Source organism: Humulus lupulus, chromosome 5 (genome assembly GCF_963169125.1).
Source record: "Humulus lupulus chromosome 5, drHumLupu1.1, whole genome shotgun sequence".
NCBI lineage: Eukaryota > Viridiplantae > Streptophyta > Magnoliopsida > Rosales > Cannabaceae > Humulus > Humulus lupulus.
The window spans coordinates 220822037-220842832 of NC_084797.1; the positions used below are offsets into that span (position 1 = coordinate 220822037).

At 31.1% G+C, this 20796-nt stretch overlaps 2 protein-coding genes across 4 annotated transcripts; one reads left to right on the forward strand and one right to left on the reverse strand.

The window, feature by feature from the left end:
- The first annotated feature begins 10417 nt into the window (after window positions 1-10417).
- Window positions 10418-14551, forward strand: LOC133778208 (pentatricopeptide repeat-containing protein At4g21190). 2 transcript variants are annotated; one of them, XM_062218078.1, is made up of 7 exons: window positions 10448-10585; window positions 11163-11220; window positions 11511-11630; window positions 12020-12139; window positions 12441-12593; window positions 13535-13747; window positions 14131-14551. In XM_062218078.1, exons 2-7 carry the CDS (start codon window positions 11209-11211, stop codon window positions 14320-14322), a joined length of 810 nt encoding a protein of 269 aa, XP_062074062.1. In that variant the 5' UTR covers window positions 10448-10585; window positions 11163-11208; the 3' UTR covers window positions 14323-14551. The 2 variants fall into 2 exon arrangements, with proteins under 2 accessions (XP_062074061.1, XP_062074062.1); XM_062218077.1 differs by lacking the exon at window positions 11163-11220 and having other exon boundaries at window positions 10418-10585.
- A 97-nt stretch (window positions 14552-14648) lies between these two features.
- LOC133778207 (flavin-containing monooxygenase FMO GS-OX-like 5) lies at window positions 14649-18936 on the reverse strand. Of its 2 annotated transcripts, none has more exons than XM_062218075.1 (7): window positions 18262-18923; window positions 17902-17972; window positions 17610-17765; window positions 17454-17536; window positions 17204-17339; window positions 16643-16816; window positions 14649-15032 (listed from the first exon to the last, which is right to left on the reverse strand). In XM_062218075.1, exons 1-7 carry the CDS (start codon window positions 18827-18829, stop codon window positions 14856-14858), a joined length of 1365 nt encoding a protein of 454 aa, XP_062074059.1. In that variant the 5' UTR covers window positions 18830-18923; the 3' UTR covers window positions 14649-14855. The 2 variants fall into 2 exon arrangements, with proteins under 2 accessions (XP_062074059.1, XP_062074060.1); XM_062218076.1 differs by lacking the exon at window positions 14649-15032 and adding an exon at window positions 17004-17069 and having other exon boundaries at window positions 16683-16816; window positions 18262-18936.
- Between the last annotated feature and the right edge of the window lie 1860 nt (window positions 18937-20796).

Sequence of the window (20796 nt, forward strand, 5' to 3'; positions counted from 1 at the left end):
TTTTCCCCTTTCGAATCGACGCTATCATTGTTAACCGAGACATTGATTCCTCATCCAAGGTTTACGAAGACTTCTCTTTTGTTGGCTCCATGCCTGGGGTTTCCCTAGGACTGTTAAGGTATTGATAAGACTCATCCTCCAGGCTGGACGCAATCTGTCACAGCGCTCCTGGGCAGATTGTCCTGGGCTCCATGAACGTTGTTAGTCTGGCAGTTCCCCGAGACCTTTTGAGCTTCAGGATAGTTAGCCCTCCTCGGAACGTCAATGGACTCGGAAGTCCGACGGGTCCTTTTTCTCTTTTATGAGGGCTCAACCTTCTCCTTCCCACGAGCTTGAGACGTGGGTGGTGCTCCAGATGGGTGCACAGGTGGCACGTCAGCGAGATTCTTGGGAGGCACGCCCACTGGTTGGACATGTGGCACTCCAGCTAGGTGCGCAGGTGGTACATCAACTGGCTGCCTAGGTGGTACTTCGTCGTGAGGGTCCACTTCCAGCCCTTGAGATGCCAAAGTAGACTTCATGGCATTAACCACCTCCTATAGGAGAACAATACTACCCTGTTGGGCCTCGATTTTCTACTGTTGGAAGGTGATTTGGTTCCTAAGGGCCACCACCTTTGGTGACTCCTCTGTTTGAAATGACTGAGAGTACTCACTCTCATATTAGTTTTCTCTATCCTCATTGTCGTAGTCGTCATTCTCATCATACCCATCAACTGGGCCACCTCCGGATCAGCTGGTGGAGGTGGTGGTCAGCTTGGTTCTCCTGCCACAGTGGCGGTGGAAGGAGGAAGTTCTTCTACAGCGTTGCGTCTGGTGTTCACCATTGCTGTGACTCAAAGCTTTCTTCAAGCTCATAATGAAAGCACCAAAATGTTTACTAGTTTTTTTTGCTAACAACTATAAACAAAATCTTAAATAAATGTAGAAAGAGGACGAGGGATTTACGTGATTCAGGTAATTAATTAACGCTAGTCCACGAGTCAATTGTATTATGATGAGAGAAGCTTGGGGGTTCAAGCTTCTATGGAGTTTCAGGCAGAGTTTTAGCAAGGCTCTTAATACAAAAATCTGGGACAATTTACAATGCCTGCCCTAGCCCTATTTATAGATGGCTAAGGGCAATTAATTCTCTAATGAAGAGTAATTACAATTATTCTCCCTAAATGGAGCATTAAATGAACCATCAGTAATACATTCAAATAGTTAATATGATGGTGGGCCCAGGCGTATCATAGTGGGCCAATTATGAGGTTTCATTCCACTACTTTTTGGGGTAGCACGTCCCTGACAATGTCAAGGGTAGCTGTGTGTTTTCTCATGTCAGACGGCGTCGTGAAACATCATGTTTTTCACTTGTATGGAGTCGACACCACGACTTGTGCAACAATAAAATGTCAGATGGCTGCTTGTGGTCCAAGATCATTATGCTTGACACCTGCCACTCTACTCTAGGCCTGGAGGATGGATCTTGTAGGAATGGAGGACTTGAATAGAGTAAAGGAACTAGAGGGAACATTCTTCATGTAGTCCTCAGACATAACCTTCCTCGAAGACATACTTCTCCAGGGGTGGTGAACGATCAATAAAGGGCAAGGTTTTCCTTCCGGGGAGCCCCAAGCAAGCATCAAGAGGCTTAACCAGCTTCTGTGTGGACCTAATTACTCCTAATGCATGCCATGTGGAACTTGGTGAAAACACGAACAACACTAGTAAACCTACTTACTTTACTAACTGCAAATACAATGTCCACTCTAGTACAATGAGTCGCATACATCAAACTTCCAATTGCACTTGCATACTCTAGTGTAGCCACTGCTCTTCCTTCATTCTTTTCATGCTTTAGACTTGAATCGAAGGGTGTGTTTGCCTCTTTGATATTAAGATGACCAAACTTGTCAAGCATTTTCTAAACATAATGAGCATGACCTAAGACATAACCATCCAGATTTATTCTAACTTTGATACCTAAAATGGTATCAACCTTTCCAAGGTCCTTCATTTTGAAGTTAGAAGATAGAAACCTCTTTCACAATCATGTTGCATTATAACCTAGATTCTATTCTCCATCACAATCAAAATAATTGTCACAATACTTAATTGCAATTTATCACTCTACTTAGAACCCTAGACTATTAGGTGAATAGCAATCCTAAGATGATAATAGAACAATGTAACACCCTAATTATTTGGCCACCTAACAAGATATCACACAATTCATAACATTCAATTAGAAGAATAGAAACAAGTTAATAAAAGGGAATAGAAGGAATAAAGTTCATCATTGCATTCAAAACAGAGGGTCCGATCGGTAACTTTTCCACAACACAAAAGCTAAAATGGTATTAACCCTAGAAAATATTATAAGTATATTAAAATTATAAAAATAACCTCGAAACATATTTAAATCAATTACTAAAACTGTATAAAAATGAAAAATGGTACTGATTAACGCCTAAAAGGTGCATCCACTAAGTGGTGGTTGTAGTAAAGATCGGGCGGTCGATTCCACAAGGAGGTAACTAAGAGCAAAAAAAATGAGTAGAAAATAAACACAAAAGGTTAGTGAAAGATAATGAAAGGGAAATGGATTTATGATTTTTGGTTTGAGAAGTTGATTGTAAAATAAAGCAAATAAAAATAAGAAGTAATCCAAGATTAGAGAATAGAAAGGCATCAAGAGTCACCCATATGCATTGTTTAGCTATTTAGATCTTTTATTCATAAAATTTACACAAACAAATAGTTCACATCCCAACTACTTATTTGGAGGATTTAACATTAACGCGCAAGCATGTTTCACAAAAATATTTAAGCAAATATGTTCTTACTTTAAGATCAATATGTTTATCTTATGAAAAATCTAAGAATGATACTGAAATTCCATTTTTAGTAATTACCAAATTAATTAAACCATGTGAATTAATTATAGTGCTGAATGGTAATTAACTATTTACACAGATTCCAGTTCTGTCGGGACAGAATCTGAATTTTTCACGGCAGAAACTGAACACAATAAAAATACAGTGCAAAACAATAAAGAACACAACGAATTTTTACAAGGTTCAGAAACTCTTTCGGATAACCTACTCCTTGGGGCCACGCCCAGAGAATAAAACCAATTAATAAAGAATCACAAGTACAAAATATTGACTTAAACAAAACAAGACTCCCTCTTGAGATTTGCCGCAACTTTGTTGTACTTCTCTTCACTAATCTGATCTTGATTGAAACGCTCAACCACTTGAACTCCCTTCAATGGTAAGTGAGTGCTTGCATCCTCCCGACGCAAGGCTTGTAAAAATCTTCTCCCGACGACTATAAACGTTGTGTTCAAATTACAATGTATATTCACTCATGAACATGATATAAACTCACCACTAAAATCTAAACACTCATATTTCTACAAGATCATGCGAATACTTATGATCTTGAATACAAAGAGGAACTCTCACAAATATTACAATTATGCTCACAAATTATGCATCTAAGAGTTTACTTTTCTCATTGCCTTTAGAGCTCTATTTATAGAGTCATTTTTCATGCTCATAAAGGCTGAGAAAGAATCTCCTAATAAAGGCAAGAATAATTGAAGATATTCTTGATTGATGAAGAGTTTTCTTTTTTAGAAGATGCTAATTCGACAGATACGATTTTGGTGGGGACAGCTCAAACCTGTGTCGAATCAAAAACAGCTCAAAATAGAAAGAACAATTAATGACATTAAAGATTCAGTTTTCTGAATTTCAATTCTTGAGCTGCACGAAAATATACAATCAAATATTTCAGAAATGACTTTGGGTAAGTACTGAATATTTGCAAGATATAACTTCCCTTTATAATCAAATTGAGACAATATAAAGCTAAATAAGGAAGCTAATATAATCCAAAATTCTCAAAAAAAGGAAAGTGAATTTCTGAAAATTACAATAAAGGGAAACAAAAATTGATCTTTTAATTAAAAAGATGTTTCTATAAAATATGCCAATTTTAGGATTTACAGATACTATACCATTAGGCCATAATGGTATAAAAGATTGAACATAAAACTAAGCATCAATATTATTTATACTAACTTTAAATACATAGAAAAAGTATGACTAATTGTATATATAATATTAGCAACAATAAATAAAGATGATAGAAGAACATAAATTACTCGAATGTATAAACTTTAAAGACACATATATTGAATTAAAAATATAAATAACATCACTTTGCATATGGGTTCATCCCTAACCTTCTAAGGAAGATTAGGTCATTATGCACATCATTGTCACAAAAATTCTATAAAGAAATATGAGTAGAAAAGTGAGAGGAAATTTTGCAATAGTCTCTTTACTCTAAAAATTACATACCAAACTAATGAAAAGAACTCCTATTTATAACGCCTAAAAAGGACTAAAAAAAAATAAATAAAGAAGATTTTTTGGGTTTGCAAATAAATAAAATATCAATAATAAAACTTTATTATTTAAAATCAAATTATATTATTAATATTATTATTTATGTAGTTATCATTGTTATTTTTTACTTATATTATTGCATGAAGCTTGAGTGTGAGCGAAATATGGGAAGATAAGCTGATGGGCCATTATTTTGACCCAAAATGATCATAATTTTTAGTCCCCAGGCGCAGTCAATCAAGAGGCGCCACGTGAGCAGCCTTGCAGGCTGCTGAAAGCAAGCCAAGTGGGTTGGTGGAGTGGGCCAGATGGAGTGGGCTGGGGGAACCAGGTGGGCCGAAGGGGCGGGCCAAGCGCGGGTCGTGGGCACGAGCAAGTCAGGTGCGCGGGGCGTCGACTGGGGCTGTAGGGGACGCAGATAGGTGACAAGCGCAGAAGGCGCCAGGTGGTGCTGGGATCCGCGGGAGAGAGGAGAGAGAGAAGGCGGGTTGGGCTGCTCTTGGGCTGATTCCTGCTAGGCTTGGACCACAAAAAAGCCAACTTTTCATCATTTTCTTTAATTTCAACTATTTCTTTATTCTTTCTTTTTATTAATGCCCAAATGCAATTTATTTCCTGAAAATTAAACACAAATTAAATTAAAATTAATATTTTCAATTATAAAATATATATTACAATAAATTCATGAATATATTAATTAAAACTTAATTTATTTTACACTTTAAAACTAATAAATTGATTTTTTTTTAGCACTAATCAAGTATCGCATTTATAATATTATAAATGTATGGAAAAAAAAAACTCCATAAAAATGTTAAAAAATGACAAAACCATAAAAAGTGCACAAAGTTAATATTCCCATATTTATCAACTTAAGAAAAAAAAAACCATATTTTGTGTAATTTCCATTTTTTTTTTCTTGGAACATGGTTGAATGGAGAAAAGATTATATCAAATTCAATCTTGAAAATTTTATTTTTGCATGAGCAATTATGACTGCTATATAGTAAGCAAAATCTTATAAGCAATCCAAATATTTAGACAAAGGGGAATTAGTAGCAAAAGCACCCAATGTTTTAAAAAAACTTGTGAATTATTACCCAAACTTTTTTTTGTGGGAAAAGTACCTAATGTCAACATCCGTCGGGTTCCGTTAGTATCCACCCTAATGATTCTGTTAAAAGCTGACTAGGTGCACATGTGGCATATTATGATTGGTCCACCTTATAATTTTTTTAAATCAACTTAAATTGAATTTAAAATAAAATAAAATACATTTAAAATTTTTAAAATAACAAAAACAAATATTTAAATGAGTTAAAAATAAAAATAACTAAAAAAATAAAATAAAAATGTGTTTTTTTTCCTTTTCTTCTTCTTCTTTTTCTCTGCCCATCAAGTTCTTCATCACCGTTGCCTAGATTTGAACAACACCATTAACTACTAACCATTGACTCAAAGCATCCCATGACACAACAACCTAAGAGGAAATTCATCCATAAATAAACTAAAAATCTATTAACAAATTCATTATCAAAACTTTCATTCTCTTGTTCTAACTATCTTGTAAAAACAAACATTAAATCTCAAATTTAATTCTCAAATGCATTATCCAAATGTACAAATTCTTGCGCTCTAAGACGCCTCCAACAATCTACGATGACGCCTCCTCCAATCTTGAACCCAGGCTATGAACCCAGATGCCACCTTCTCGAAGACACCTCCTCCAATTTTGAACCCAGAATACGAACACAGAAGCCACCTTCTTAGAGATGCCTCCTTCGATCTTGAACTCAGACGCCTTCTTCTCAAACCTAGATGCCTCATTCTCGAACCCTACAAGAACCATGGACCCTGACCAAGCTCCATAGTTTCAATTTGGCGAGCAAGAAGAAAAAAGAAAGAGATGCAGAGTCAAGAGAGAGGAGATAGAGCATCGAGGAGAGAGGGAGATGAGGAAGAAGACTAGGAAAAAATATATATATTCTAATTGTTTTGATTTTGTTTTTTAATTCATTTATATATTTTAAGTATTTTCAATAAATTTTATGAAATAAACCAATTACAATACGCCATGTGTACTTCTAGCAAGCTTTTAACAGAACCCGACAGAAGTGGACATTGTGTATTTTTCCCATAAAAAAAAATTGAATACTAATTTACAAATTTTATAAAACATTGGGTATTTTTGCCGCTAATTCTCCTCAAATAAAATTTATACATGAGCATTCACTTTCATGTTTCCTTTATTTATTTCAATTTTTATAAATTATTTTATTAATATATTTGCTAGCTTTGATTTTATATATTTTTGTTTTGAAAATAAATGGTAATTAATGTTGCAAATAAATTTAATAGAATATAACTTTTTTTAAAATAAAATAAAATTCTTTTAGAATAATGGCTAAAATAGCAACTGATTTGTACAACTTACACCTTCGTGTCGACCTTGAGTAATTAAACTAGTAGAATAAAAGGGAGAAGCAAATATTATACATATATATATATATATACTAGTGAGAGGGGCTCGTGCCAAAGGCACGAGCAACCCGGTACAGTGTTACTTTTTTTCATACGTTTTACTCTTTATAAAAATAATGTATTTTTGTTAAATTAATTGTGTTGCTTATTAAATTGAAGTTGTTATTATTATTTTATTTTTTTGTGCTGATTTTAGGGTAATTTTTTCTTGTTTAATAAATTGTTAGTTTGTAAAAAGGTAATTAAATTGTAAACTAATATTTTGTAAGTATTTAATTAAGTTATTTATATCTTCATAAATAGTTTATTAATTTTGAAGAAATTAAAAATAGTTTAGTAATTTGGAAGAAATAAAAAAGCTCATTCTCTCATTAAGACCACATTTATTACATTAAGCTGTTTGTTTTAAACACAAAAAACACTAACTATATACATAAGGAGAAACTTCATAATAATATAATAGGAAAAAAAAACATAAAACATCAAAAAGAAACTAACACACTTATTACAGTAGTTTGTTTTCACAAAAGACTACTATGTACATTGGTAGAACTTCTTAATAACATATAAGAAAAGAAACCCCTACTGAAATATCATTTAATACTTGGTGAAGTAGGTGGAACGGTTTGTGCACAAGTAGATGAAGAACCGGTCACTTCACTAATCATTGTAGTTGATAGTTTCAGAAGTGTATTAATAATATATTTATATTGGAGTACATTGGAGTTATCATATTTTGTACATTTAATATAAATTGCATATTCTTCCTTTCTTGAAGAAACGGTACTTAGAATATTTTGAATTTGTTCCTGCACGTAAAGTACAAAATGGTGAAGGTTATTTCAAAAAATTTGTAACTGTGAAAATATTTATTACCAGTTGAGATGTATTTTACATGAGAACTGTTGCAGAACATGACATAAAATTTTCAGCATTTTTTCCAAACATTGTTGCTGCTAGTACTCCAGTTCCATCATCCAATTCAACATTGACACAACATGTAAATTTCTAAGTAATAAGTAGACAAAATATATGCACCTTGGTGTGCCTTCAGCTTCTTTTCTACAGCGAAAACATGTAAATTTCTGTTGAGAGTCTGCTCCAGTAGGTCTGTGGCATTTGTTACAAGACATGTAACAAATTTTTTGGTGTGGATTTTTTATCTCCAGGCATAATTTATTTGATAAATTTAAACTCTTTTGATATAGTGAAGCAGTGAAACATTAAACTGTAGAGTCAGTAACTATATATCTTCGGCAATAATTGTAAGATAAGGAAGACAGTAAAGTGAATGTCTTACTTGTGAGTGAGAGTGGAATGGTGGAGAAGGATGAAGAAAACCAGCGTTATGTTCTGCTAAATTGATTTGGATATGTCTTATATGTAATTTTTGTTTATTAATTTATAAGATAAAAAGATATAGGCGGCGAAGCTGTGGAGGTTGTAGAAGATAATAGAAGGTCTGAGAAAGTGAAAGGGGAGGAATGTAGCAGAGTTCACTGGAATCATTTAACAGAGGAAATTATGGAAAATAACGTGTTGAGCTTTTGTTTTTTTTTGGCAGAAACTGCCACATTTATAGTTCCAATAAATCTTGGGAAGTCGGTTTTTTGGGAAAAAAGATAATAACAAAACAGGATGCGTACTTCAGAATGAAGCATTTACATGTATAATTCATTTATATGTATATTAACTGACAAATATATTTATATATATTATTATTATATTAAAAAAAAAAAGTCAATGACTTCGTGCGGAAGGCTGTTGTTAGGAGATAGGAAGGCTTAATTTTGTTTTTTTTTTTTTTTTTTTTTTTTTTTTTTTTCTGTTGATCTTTACCCAAGACAGAGTAAAACCATATTTGGAAGAAACTATATCTAATACTATATAGGGGCATAATAATAAATAAAAAAGTAACACTTTCAAATAGAATATATATAATAGACAAAACAAGAAAAGAAATAAGTGACTCACTAAAAAAAAGATGACTCAAAAAATTATAAGTACCTTGTGGAAGGCTGTGCAAAAAGAAAAGTTAAATTGTTTTTTGTTTTCTTCTTCCAATAGTTGAACTCTGTTTCACACAAACTATATATAATACATCAAGAAAACTGTATATAACACATAAGAGAAGTCAATGAACCACTTGTAATGAGGTGGTGGAGCGGAATCATAAAAGACAAAAACAAATATTTTAATTAAAATAAATATATTATGATGTGTGTTTTACATGTACACATGAGTTCGTTAATGTTGTATATTATTTTATTAAAACTAATTCAGCGCAATAAATATAGAATAACGAATTAGCACACAGAGAATAACTGAAAATGAGTGACTCCCTACCAAACAAAAAAGAAGGATGACTCAAAAAATTATCCGTGCATATATATATATATATATATATAGTATAGATATATTAATTAACTTACTATTTTTTTTTATTTGGGGACTCCGGGCACATGTCTATCTTGTCTTAGCCCAGATTGACTCTGGATAAGAATATGGTTCACCTATTTATAGGTTTTGAGGTGAATGTTACAATTAATAAAATGGTTGTCACACATTTGTTCATTAATTGATGATTACAATAATTAATGAAAATATTTGTGTTTATTGTTATTAAAGTCATTTTAAGCATTTTTAATTGTCAGTCTCATCTAAGTCATCTGGTTTTATCGAACCTTGTGCGTTACCTACTCTCTGAGACGAGCATGTTGCACACCTTTCCTAGAAAACAACGTCTCGATCCTACGAGTACATTTCCTTGAGACCAATGAGGTACATCTTGCATTTTTTTTAGATACATTTTAACGTCCTGATCATGCGACACACTTTTTTAACTTACAACAAGGATGTTCTCGTTTGTTAGAATGAAAATATCTCATAACAAATATACTTAATTCGAACAAATTTGATAAATGTAAATTGATAAATCATATAATATTTTTGATAAAATAAACAAACGGTTGTTTTTGTTTTCATTATAAATTAGTCTTCCTTCAATCGATAGAAAATTTATTTGACTTAAAGAAAATAGGAATATTTTTGTGGTAAAAATGTCAAATCTTTCATAATAGTTGTCCTTAAGTACTGAATCTATTTTTTTTAGAGCATTAATACTAAATATTTATTAATAGTTGTATTTAAGTACCAAAACATTTGTTTAGTGTAATAATAATATCAAATCTTCCTTAATATTACACTAATTAAAAATAAATTATATCAGTATTTATGTGCAACTTTTAGTAAAGATTTTGTATTTTTACTGTCAAAAAAAATAATATTTAATCCTGGTACTATTAGCAAAGATTTAGTATTGTTGGCGTAAAAAAATTAAGGATAACTAATATAAAAGATTTAGTATTTTTATGGCAATCCTTTTCAATTCTTCTCGAATCATTATGATTTTCTTCAATAATTTACACTGCTACCAAAACAAACAAAAAAAAAACAATTTAAAATTCTAATCCATAACTTTTAAAATATATAACCTTAAATTAATTTTTTTTTTTAAAAACCTATATATTTTATTTTAAAAATCTGATGAAATTAAAGTATCCTCTCTCCTCCCGCGTCTCCCTCTCTCGCTTAAGAGTCAAGCTCCTTCTTTTCTCTCTCGGCAGCGCCCGACGACACAGGCCCAACTCCACTACACCACCCAGCCAAGACCGACGGCTCCCACTTCCACTTCACTTGGTATACTATCCTATTCCTTTCTTTAAAATATTGTTATTATTATTAATATTGTTTTTGAAGCTCATATTGAATTTGATATGTATTGGTTTATGTTATATCATGTATATATATAACATATTAAACACGTTTATATATGATTTAAACCTTTGTGTCAAAGGTTTTTGACTATATAAATATATATATATTTATTGTAGTCAAGGTATTTGATTAAACGTTTTAAAGAAATATATATATATATATATATTGTAGTTAATGTGTTTGATTAAATATTTTAAAGAAATATATATTGTAGTTAAGGTGTTTGATTAAATGCTTTAAAGAAAAAAATGATAATATTTTGATTCATCTGTTGTTTGTAATGTATAATGTATTATTTATTTTTGTATGCAGTACGAAGATGAGCAATTGAAAATTTTCTTATAGAAAACATTCATGTTGTATATTTTTATTTTGCTTTTTTTTACAAGATTATGATAGTTCTGTTTTGATTTAATTTTAATTGAGACAATATTGAGTATTTTAGATTGTAAACGTTGTGTAATGATTTAATACGTGTTTCTTTTTTCCTTTCATTCAGTTCACAATACATCAGTTCAGTTCCATCTAGACATCATCTACCAGCCATGTCCTATATTGTGAGTTCACTACTTTATCAGTACTTTGCTTAAAAATCAATTCAAATATAATCATTTATCTATTTGTTTTTGGGGTAAATTTGTATTTTTCTGTGCTTAGAAACTAGTCAACTACTTATTCAGGGAGAAAAGAAAACCCGTTAATCAATCTATTGTTCTTTAGAGTTGAACTTTATTTTATTGCTGCTAAACCGATTCTTATTTTAGTAAAAATGACAATTTGAATGCAACAATGACCACCTGTTATGGTGACAATTTACGAATTTCTGTTAACTTGTGATGTTTTGCAGATTCGCAGATTTACTCGGTTTGGAGTAAGTAGGGTCCAAAAGTTCAATTATAACTATAGTACAATGGTTCAAGCTCACATGCCTACCCAAAGGACTGCAAATTCTCAGGCATTGGTGGAGGTATCTTAGGACACGGTCAAATTGCTTGTGCAACATAATATTCTTAGCTTCCTGTGATCATACATACCATTCGTTCTTTTAAGTCAGTTCTTGCATTTTCCTTGGTTGTTGACTCTGGTGAAACAACTTTAAAGTCTAAGTTGTTTAGCTCTATTTCATTTCAAGATGTAAAAACAAAGTTGGTGCTTCATATCCTTTTCTTATAGTGTTCTCAATTCTGTCATACAAGTTTTTCCCCATCTCCTCTCCTCTCTTCTTACATAGTTTATTATACTATCCTCTTATAAGATGACATACTCTTGTACTTGTATTATTTGATTGAGATTTGTATTGTTTTTGATAAACCTCAAGAGTTTCCATACTATTTGGTTTTGAAACTTATATTCTAGGATCAACGCAACATCCAACCTCGAGGTCAGCGTCTAGATGAAGATGACAGAGATGCTGAAAAGCAGCGAATCTCGAGGAATATTTCAAAAAGGGAGAAGGGTGAATTTCTTGTAAAGACAGTAAGTATATGAACATTAAGTACTTTCTCTTTCCTGCATCTCAATTGAGTTAAAACTTAGTGAAATTTTTTTGACTGTGTGCAATACTTCATCTCATTTTGATCTTGTTAGGTAAGAAGGTTTGCCATCTTTAATTTTTACTTGATCCTCATATTGAATCTTTATGAATGTCAATAATCCTCTTGTTGCTGTAATGCTTTTCTTTATATTGTATCTCTCATCATGTTTTGAGCATGATTTTCTTTTCCCTTGCATGTTCACTTTGCAAAAATATTAAGACTCCCTACCCCAAACCTTGTAGCTACTTGATCTCAAAGACAGACTGGATAATAAGGAATCTGTTTATGGTGCTCTTGATGCCTGGGTTGCTTGGGAGGAAAGCTTTCCGATAGCATCACTGAAAAATGTGATAATTGCTCTAGAGAAGGAAGAAGAATGGCATAAAGTTGTCCAGGTATGGGTGATTATCTCTCTTTCATATTGCTTGTGTGGATGCTGATCTTTTCCATATATAAGAACAACATAGGGGAGGAATAAAAACATGTTAATTCCGAAATTTCTCTGACTTGAACTACTTTGGACAAGAAAGCATACACACATTTTTAATACATTATTTCGAAGTTTTTGAGTTATGAAATAACTTAGGAGGAGCTTTTTCATGCGTCAAAGTTTTTAATATTTACGCATTTGTAAAAAGAAATTATGAACGAAAGTTTTCTTCGAGGTTGACTCCCTTTTTCCAATCATTTGTTTGAACCACAAGAATTATTGGGATTGATTTTAAGAAGTATTTCCTCTTTTTCAAATTTTGTTTCCTGTTTAATGACACTACCAACTGTTAGGAAAATTACACAACTTTCCATATGAATCAGATTAGTGAGAACAAAAAAATATTAACAGAAATAATACACACATAAATTTGATAACAGAGTTCGACAAGTGCCTATGTCTCTAAATTTGCTGCAAATCTTTTACGAGAAAGATAAAAATGTACAAAGTGTTTACAACACTTGTAACTCACAACCCATACCCAAATTACACCCAAGAATTTTTCTCACAAAAATTCTATCAAAAGCTTCTCTCTCCTTTCAAACTTTTTAACAACCTTTTTTTTCTCTTTTTTTTGGATATATAAGAAAGAAAACAACACCTTAATTTATAGGTTTCTCTAAACCTTATAAACCACACAATATTTAATCATCCTATATATAATAATTAATATAAACTTTTCCTTAATTTAGTAAAACTATATTCAGAAATCTAAATATTGGAAGGGAAAAAATAAGAATGCTTTTATTATTTTATCATAGTAGCTGGAAAGTAGGTACAAGATTTTTGCTTTGATTCTTATTCTGTTAGTAGCCAGTAGTCACGGTTCTTTCTATTCACTTCTAGGTTATTAAGTGGATGCTAAGCAAGGGGCAGGGAACCACAATGGGTACATATGCACAGTTGATAAATGCTCTAGATATGGACAACAGAGTAGATGAAGCACATGCATTTTGGCAGAAGAAAATCGGCATAGATTTGCATTCAGTTTCTTGGCAGTTGTGCAGACGTATGATAGCTATATACTATCGAAACAACATGATGGAGAACTTGGTAAAGGTAGGCTTTTGCTTGTTCATAAAAGTCGAATGCTTAAACTTTTCAGTTATGAGTTGTCAACATTTTGATTTTTTCGAGCCCGTGGTTTACTACAATAAGATTTGGGGTTCTGTTCTTCATGGATATCTATCTAGCGATGTCTTTTACATCATCCCATAAATTTAGAGTTTAGCAATGTCTATCTAGCAATGTCTTTTACTTCATGGAGCTCCTGATATTAAAAAAAATAAATGATTTGCAATATATGATGTTGGTACTGTAAATAATCATTTTTAAAAGTTGATTCAAGTCTTCTCTAGCTAATCATTATCCTGTTAAATTGCCATGCATATTATATAGCTTAACATGTGACTAACCTACATGATGATGCCTCCTTTTGATAGCTTTTTGAGGGGTTGGAGGCTTATGATCGTAAACCTCCTGAGAAATCAATAGTGCTGAGAGTGGCAAATGCATATGAGCTTTTAGGCAGGGTTGCAGATAAAGAAAGAGTTTTGGAGAAGTACAAGCATCTTTTCATTGAAGATAGATCGCCCAAGAAATCAAGAAAGGCTTCTTCTAAGATGAAAAAGTAACCATATAGAACTCTTCTTCTGTTGCTTAATTGATCTTTAGTAAACCTGTGATAGGTGAAGTGTTGCCGATTGTAAATTTTATGACTGATGGAAAGAAAGTAAACATACTGTATTTTGTTGACAATGATTAATTTATTGGAACTAGGGCCTCTTAGACTTTTCATTGTTGATTTTCATTTAAAGAAATAATCTATAGCAGAGTTCTGGTGAGCCTGCAATGCATTTCATCTTCCCAATTGTCACGGTACATGTCCTGACGAACAATTCTACTCTTGTTACCCTTTCTCCATTAAAGACTGGATACCAATTAGTATTACTCTTAATAATAAGCTAGAGTTAAGTTGTTTGGCACCAGATGTGAAGCACATATCAGAAAGTTGAACAGTACCTTAGCTGAGAGTCTTCCAAGCAATGAGTAGACTTCTTTAGGCATAAGGCATAACAGAAATTTCAAGCTTAAAGTAAAAAAGTTTTCACTAATGGGAATTAGACAAATTCCATTTTTGTTTCAACAATGGATCATACTTGTATTTTCATTGTAGATTCCAGTCCTGGTGAGCTTGCAATATCAAATGGTCATCTTCCCAAATGTCGCGGAATGTCTCTGGCCGTAACCTGAAGTTACTTACAGCTGCGAATAGCATTTCTTTTTTCCACTCTTCAAGAAATTCACACTCACACTGAACAGCAAGCCAATTACAGTACTCAAACTGCAAAGTTCCAAAATGATCATAAAAACAAACAAGGATCAATTAACAAGGACTTATTTGCAGCTTATTACACCATATATATATATATATATATATATATATACTAGATACAAGAAACGTATATACTAGATACAAGAAACGTGTATGCACATTTGCTTAGTTTATTTATAGAATTTATTAATTATTTTTATTAAATTTATATAAATTTTGAAATAAATATCGTATTTTAATTAAATAATTTATTTATTTTGTTTAAGTTTATGTTTGTTCTAGTTTATGAATTTGGAAGTGATAACAAGATATTATATATTATATGTTTAATGTGATATTAAATATTATACGCGGATTTTAAATTTAAGTTTCTTTCAAGTTTTAAAAAAAAAAACAATTTGTTGCTAATTTACAGTAGATTATATTATATGTTTAATATGATATTATTCTAATAAGTGAGTTTAAGTTTAATTAAATATTTATTTAAGTTATAAAACATATGATTTTATTATTTTTAAATAATTATCATTGTAAAACATCTCAAAAATGTTATATTTTAATTTTTTTAATTATTTACTATTTAAAAATAATTATCATTGTAAAATATCTGAAAAATATCTTATTTTTAATTTGTTTAATTATTAATTATTTTTAAATAATTATCATTGCAAAATATCTCAAAAATATCTTATTTTAATTTTTTAATTATTTATTTTATTTTATTTAAGTTTAAGTGTTTAGAAACTACTGTTAAATATAAGAATATTTCGTTAAAGTTAACCTTAAAAAAAATAAAAAACCGTTAAAACCAAGAATTTCCGTTATCTACACACTTGTTATATAGACTAGATACAAACAACGTGCAATACGCACGTTTGTTTAATTTTATTTATAGAATTAATTAATTATTTTTATTAAATTTATATTAATGTCATATAAATTTCAAATAAATATCTTATTTTAATTAAATAATTTATTTATTTTTATTTAAGTTTACGTTTGTTATCATTTTTGAATTTAGGAGTGACAACAAGAGATTATATATTATATATTTAATGTAATATTAAATATTATACATTGAATTTTAAATTTAAGTTTCTTGCTAGTTTTTTTTAAAGAAGTAATTTATTACTAATTGACAGTAGATTATATTATATGTTTAATATGATATTATCCTAATAAGTGATTTTAAGTTTAATTAAATTTTATTTAAGTTATAGAACGTATGATTTTATTATTTTTAAATAATTATTATTGTAAAATATCTTTAAAATATTATATTTTAATTTGTTTAATTATTTATTATTTTAAAATAATTAGCATGGTAAAATATCTCAAAAATATCATATTTTAATTTGTTTAATTATTTATTATTTTTAAATAATTATCATGGTAAAATATCTCAAAAATATTTTATTTTAATTTTTTTAATTATTCCTTTTATTTTATTTAAGTTTAAGAGTTTACAAATTAACGTTAAATATAAGAATATTTCGTTAAATATAAGAATATTCTATTAAATTTAATATTAAAAAATAAAAAACCGTTAAAACCAAGAATTTCCGTTTTCTAAATATATATATATATATATGTGTGTGTTTGTGAAAATAGAAAGGTACCACAGATTCTCCCATGCGATGAGTATACCGCTTTGGCAAGCCAGACATTTCAAGCATAGAGTAAAATGATTCAACATCTTCCATCATCTCTTCTACTAATGGAAGCCTAATTCGATTCGAAAGAACACCTGCTATCCACTTGCTCTGGAACTCAAACAAGGGAAAAGGAGGAACCTGCCACAACAAAACAAATAGGAAAGATCTCTACTTTCATCACCAACCAAATTACTCACTCACATCATGAACATATTAATCACAGTACTTTTTTTGAAACCAATCGAGCTTACATAAAACTATAGCAACTACTATGTAAGTAGCATTCGAGAGAGGGACTTAAATATCAGATTTTGTGCGAACAAACCTGTAATGATCCTATTTCAAACTTCTACTGAAGCTAGTCAATTGGTACCAGCTGGCATTTAAGAACCTGTTAAGGTAGAGATTAAGAGTTCAATAACTGAACTACAAGTTTGTAGACTAGGCTCAATAGAAGCTTGAAGTGGGGTCATTACAAAACCATGCACATGTTAGTGTCTTAACGAAGAAGAGAGGATGATATACCTTCCATGGTATTCCGACAAAGGAGAGCGAGGGAGCTAAGTATGGCGGGAAAATGTGCTTATAAAGTGGTCCAACGCGGTTGTCATCCACAGTAACAATGTCATTGGTTTCAAGGTAAGGATAATGATATTTATACCTTCGATTGTGAAATTTGGGTGAAAGTTAATACTAATTGATTGCTTTAACCTTAAATAAGGAAGTTGAAAACGAACCAAAAAGCAAAATCAGCTGATAGCATATTTATTTATACCCTGTGCAGTGAATAATGGTATCAGCAAAGACAACAGTACCATCCTCAAAAGCTACACTACCATCTTGATGGGCTCTTTCAATCTGCATTGGTTCGAATATGTCAAGGATGTTAAAGTCAGTTATAGCTGCCCAAATATGAGTGAAAGTTTTTTACCATAGAATGTAGCCATATGTTGTCATATCCTGGTCGCTTTGCGGGTGCAGTACCAGTGGCAATCGATCTTGATGCGATGTGGACTTCTTTGGTAACTGCAGCTAACTCTAGAGATATATCAGCTGCGCTTACTGATGCTCCAATCAAAACCACAACCTATAATATATATATATATATTCCAAGTAGGAAAAGGTAAAATCTACATGAGATGATGATCATAACATGGCCAAGTGATCAACTATACTCAAAATAGATTGCTTTGCTTTGCTTTGAATGCATACATAGACCTGACCTGATGACGAAATGGTTCTGGAATACGGTAATTGTGGCTGTGCATTTGGTTTCCTGGCCATGCATCAATGCCTGCAACAACATGATCAAGTTGACATTAAATGAAATGACCACTTGATATATATTCATCTTTGTATGCATAATAAATATGGCCATGGATTCCATCTGCATAGTACAACTGTGGGTCTCTCACATCAATATGTTTAAATTCTGTGACAATTCTCTCACGATCAAAATTCTGCATAGTACAACTATGGCATCTGGTTCATTACCTGTAGGCTGTGAGATTCACAAGGATTATGGTTCATCACATCATGACACTCATTCAATTTAAAAAATAAAAAAGTTAAAAATAAATTACCTTGAATTTGAGCAATACTAGGTTCTGTATAATGGCCAACGCAGACAACGACAGCGTCATAAATCTCCTCAACTTCAACAAACTCTTCTTCCTCATCTTGATCACGATCTCTCTTCTTTAACTTTGACTTTGACCTTACTTTCCAGAACTTGCAGCCTCCTTCAAGTTCCACCATACCTGCATAAACCACCTCAGTCTGAAACCTCACCAACTCAACAATCCCAAACTCATTGGCAAACTCTGTCAAGTACTCCAAAACCTCCCTGTGACCCGGAAACCTTCTTCGATCTCTTTCTTCGGACTCTTTGACCGAAAACGGGTAAATCCCAAAACCCATCACCTCTCTGGGGAAGTTGGTGCGAAGGGAGCAGTAGAGGCTGGAGTGGACCAGGTTCCGAACTGGGTCAACCCCAAGTGGGTCTGACTCAGTCACTGGATTATAGACCCAGATGCCACCCACTTGGTTTTGCCGCTCAAAGACCACCACTTTGTGACCTTCTCGGCGGAGCTCATGGGCGGCGATCAGACCAGAAGGTCCGGCTCCAATGACGGCCACGTTGCGTGACATGAGTTGAAAGTTGATGAGAAACTGCTATTGGTAAAGAATATTATATTTAATTGCAAATAATGGAAACCATATTAAACTCTCGACAAGAAACACATTTCTACAATGTGATTAATAAAATAAAATTACTAACACTTTGAAATACAAATAAATATAGATAATATATAAGAAAATTAATACAAACTCAAAAGTAAAATTTACAAATCAAACAACAAAAATAAAGAATAAAACTCTGACAGTTACACAACTTTATTTCTACAGCGCGCTCCCAAATTTTGTACTTTGCCACAAAAATGTTGAAATTCTTTTCCTTTTAATTTTGCAACTTCCATGTAATTAATATGAATCAAAATTACATCTCCAACAACTAATAAATATAATAGCACATAAGGTTAATGATTTTATAAGATGAGTAACCTCTAAAAAAAGTATTTTACAAATTTACACACACTTTATTTCACTTATTTATAACTCTCAGATAATATTACAAAATGTGACAAATTCATTTTATCACATTTATTTAATCTAACATTATAAATAATATAATATTCTCCCACTAAAATAAATAAAATTTCTTTTGCAATAACTTGGTCATGTCTTGTATACAGCACTATATCTACTGCGAACCACCTGTAGCCTTGGGCTTTAGTGCCCACGGTAGGGGTTTTCTCAAATATCGGTGTTCTTATTCTTGAAGATAGTTGGTAGGGTGATATGTCATTGCTCATGTGCGTGTTCTTTACTTCGCACTCTTTGTATATATCTCATTAGACCAATACTTGAAGTTTATGTCACGGTCATTTATAGGGTTTTTAATTTTTTTTTTTTTTGGATCTTGTGATAAATTACTTTTTAGATTTTATGTTTTGTAAAATGGTTAAAAATAGAATTTTAAACCTGATTTTGGTCAATGTTTTCTCAAATAAAATCACAAATAATTTATTAAACTAACAATTCATAACAAAAATAAAATCATTCTGCTTAAAAACTGTGTTGTTATATTCAATTTTTTCTTCATTAAAATTAAGTTTAGTGTTCTATTTTAGCCATTTTATAAAATTTAGGGTCCAAAAAATAATTTGTCAAAATACAGGGTCCAAACAGTTAATGAGACAAAACACAAATACAAAAAAGTATATACTCTTATTTCTATTGATTGTTGTAAATAGTTTGGTATACTTATAGTTATTTTTCTTTATAAATATTTTGTAATAACAACTATATATGATTTACCTATTATTAATTAATATTTACTTTAACTTCAAAAAATGTATTATCTGTTGTGGATTGTGTAAAATTTACAGGCATGGTAAATAAAAGAAAATTTATCTTTGAGAGAAAGTAATTTACTAAATAACCTTTATTAATAACTATTAAAATTAAATTATATAAATAAAATAATAATTTTTATATTATAAGATTTTTTTTCTTTCCTTTATATTTTCTTCCTCTCCATATTTTTCTATATCTTTTGATCTATTTCCTTTCTACCAAATATAGTGTTAATAAATGTTGTATTCTTGGTGTTTTTGGTATATAATAATTATAATTCTAATTTTTTTTATATGAATATATATTATAGTTATTTTGTACACCTGAAAACATAGTTGAAATAATAAGTTGCATAGTGGTTTTCTTAAGTATAGTTCAGACTAAAGAGTTAGATTTTAATTCTTTCTATTATTATAAATAATACATGATATAATTATTTTATTTTATTTATTATTATATTATTATTATAAGTTCCTTGGTAAAATGACATATTTTTATAGTCACTTTAGCTTACTTTACATAGTTTTTAAGTAAATGTCCTCGTTTATTAATGAAATTTTGTTATTACTCATTTTTCCATTAAAATATAATAATAAATAAAATAAAAATCATAAAATTATCATCTTCTTTCTCACTCCTCTCACCCACCCCCATCCAGCCGCCACCTCCATCTCGCCGTCGGCGACCACTGCCCATCA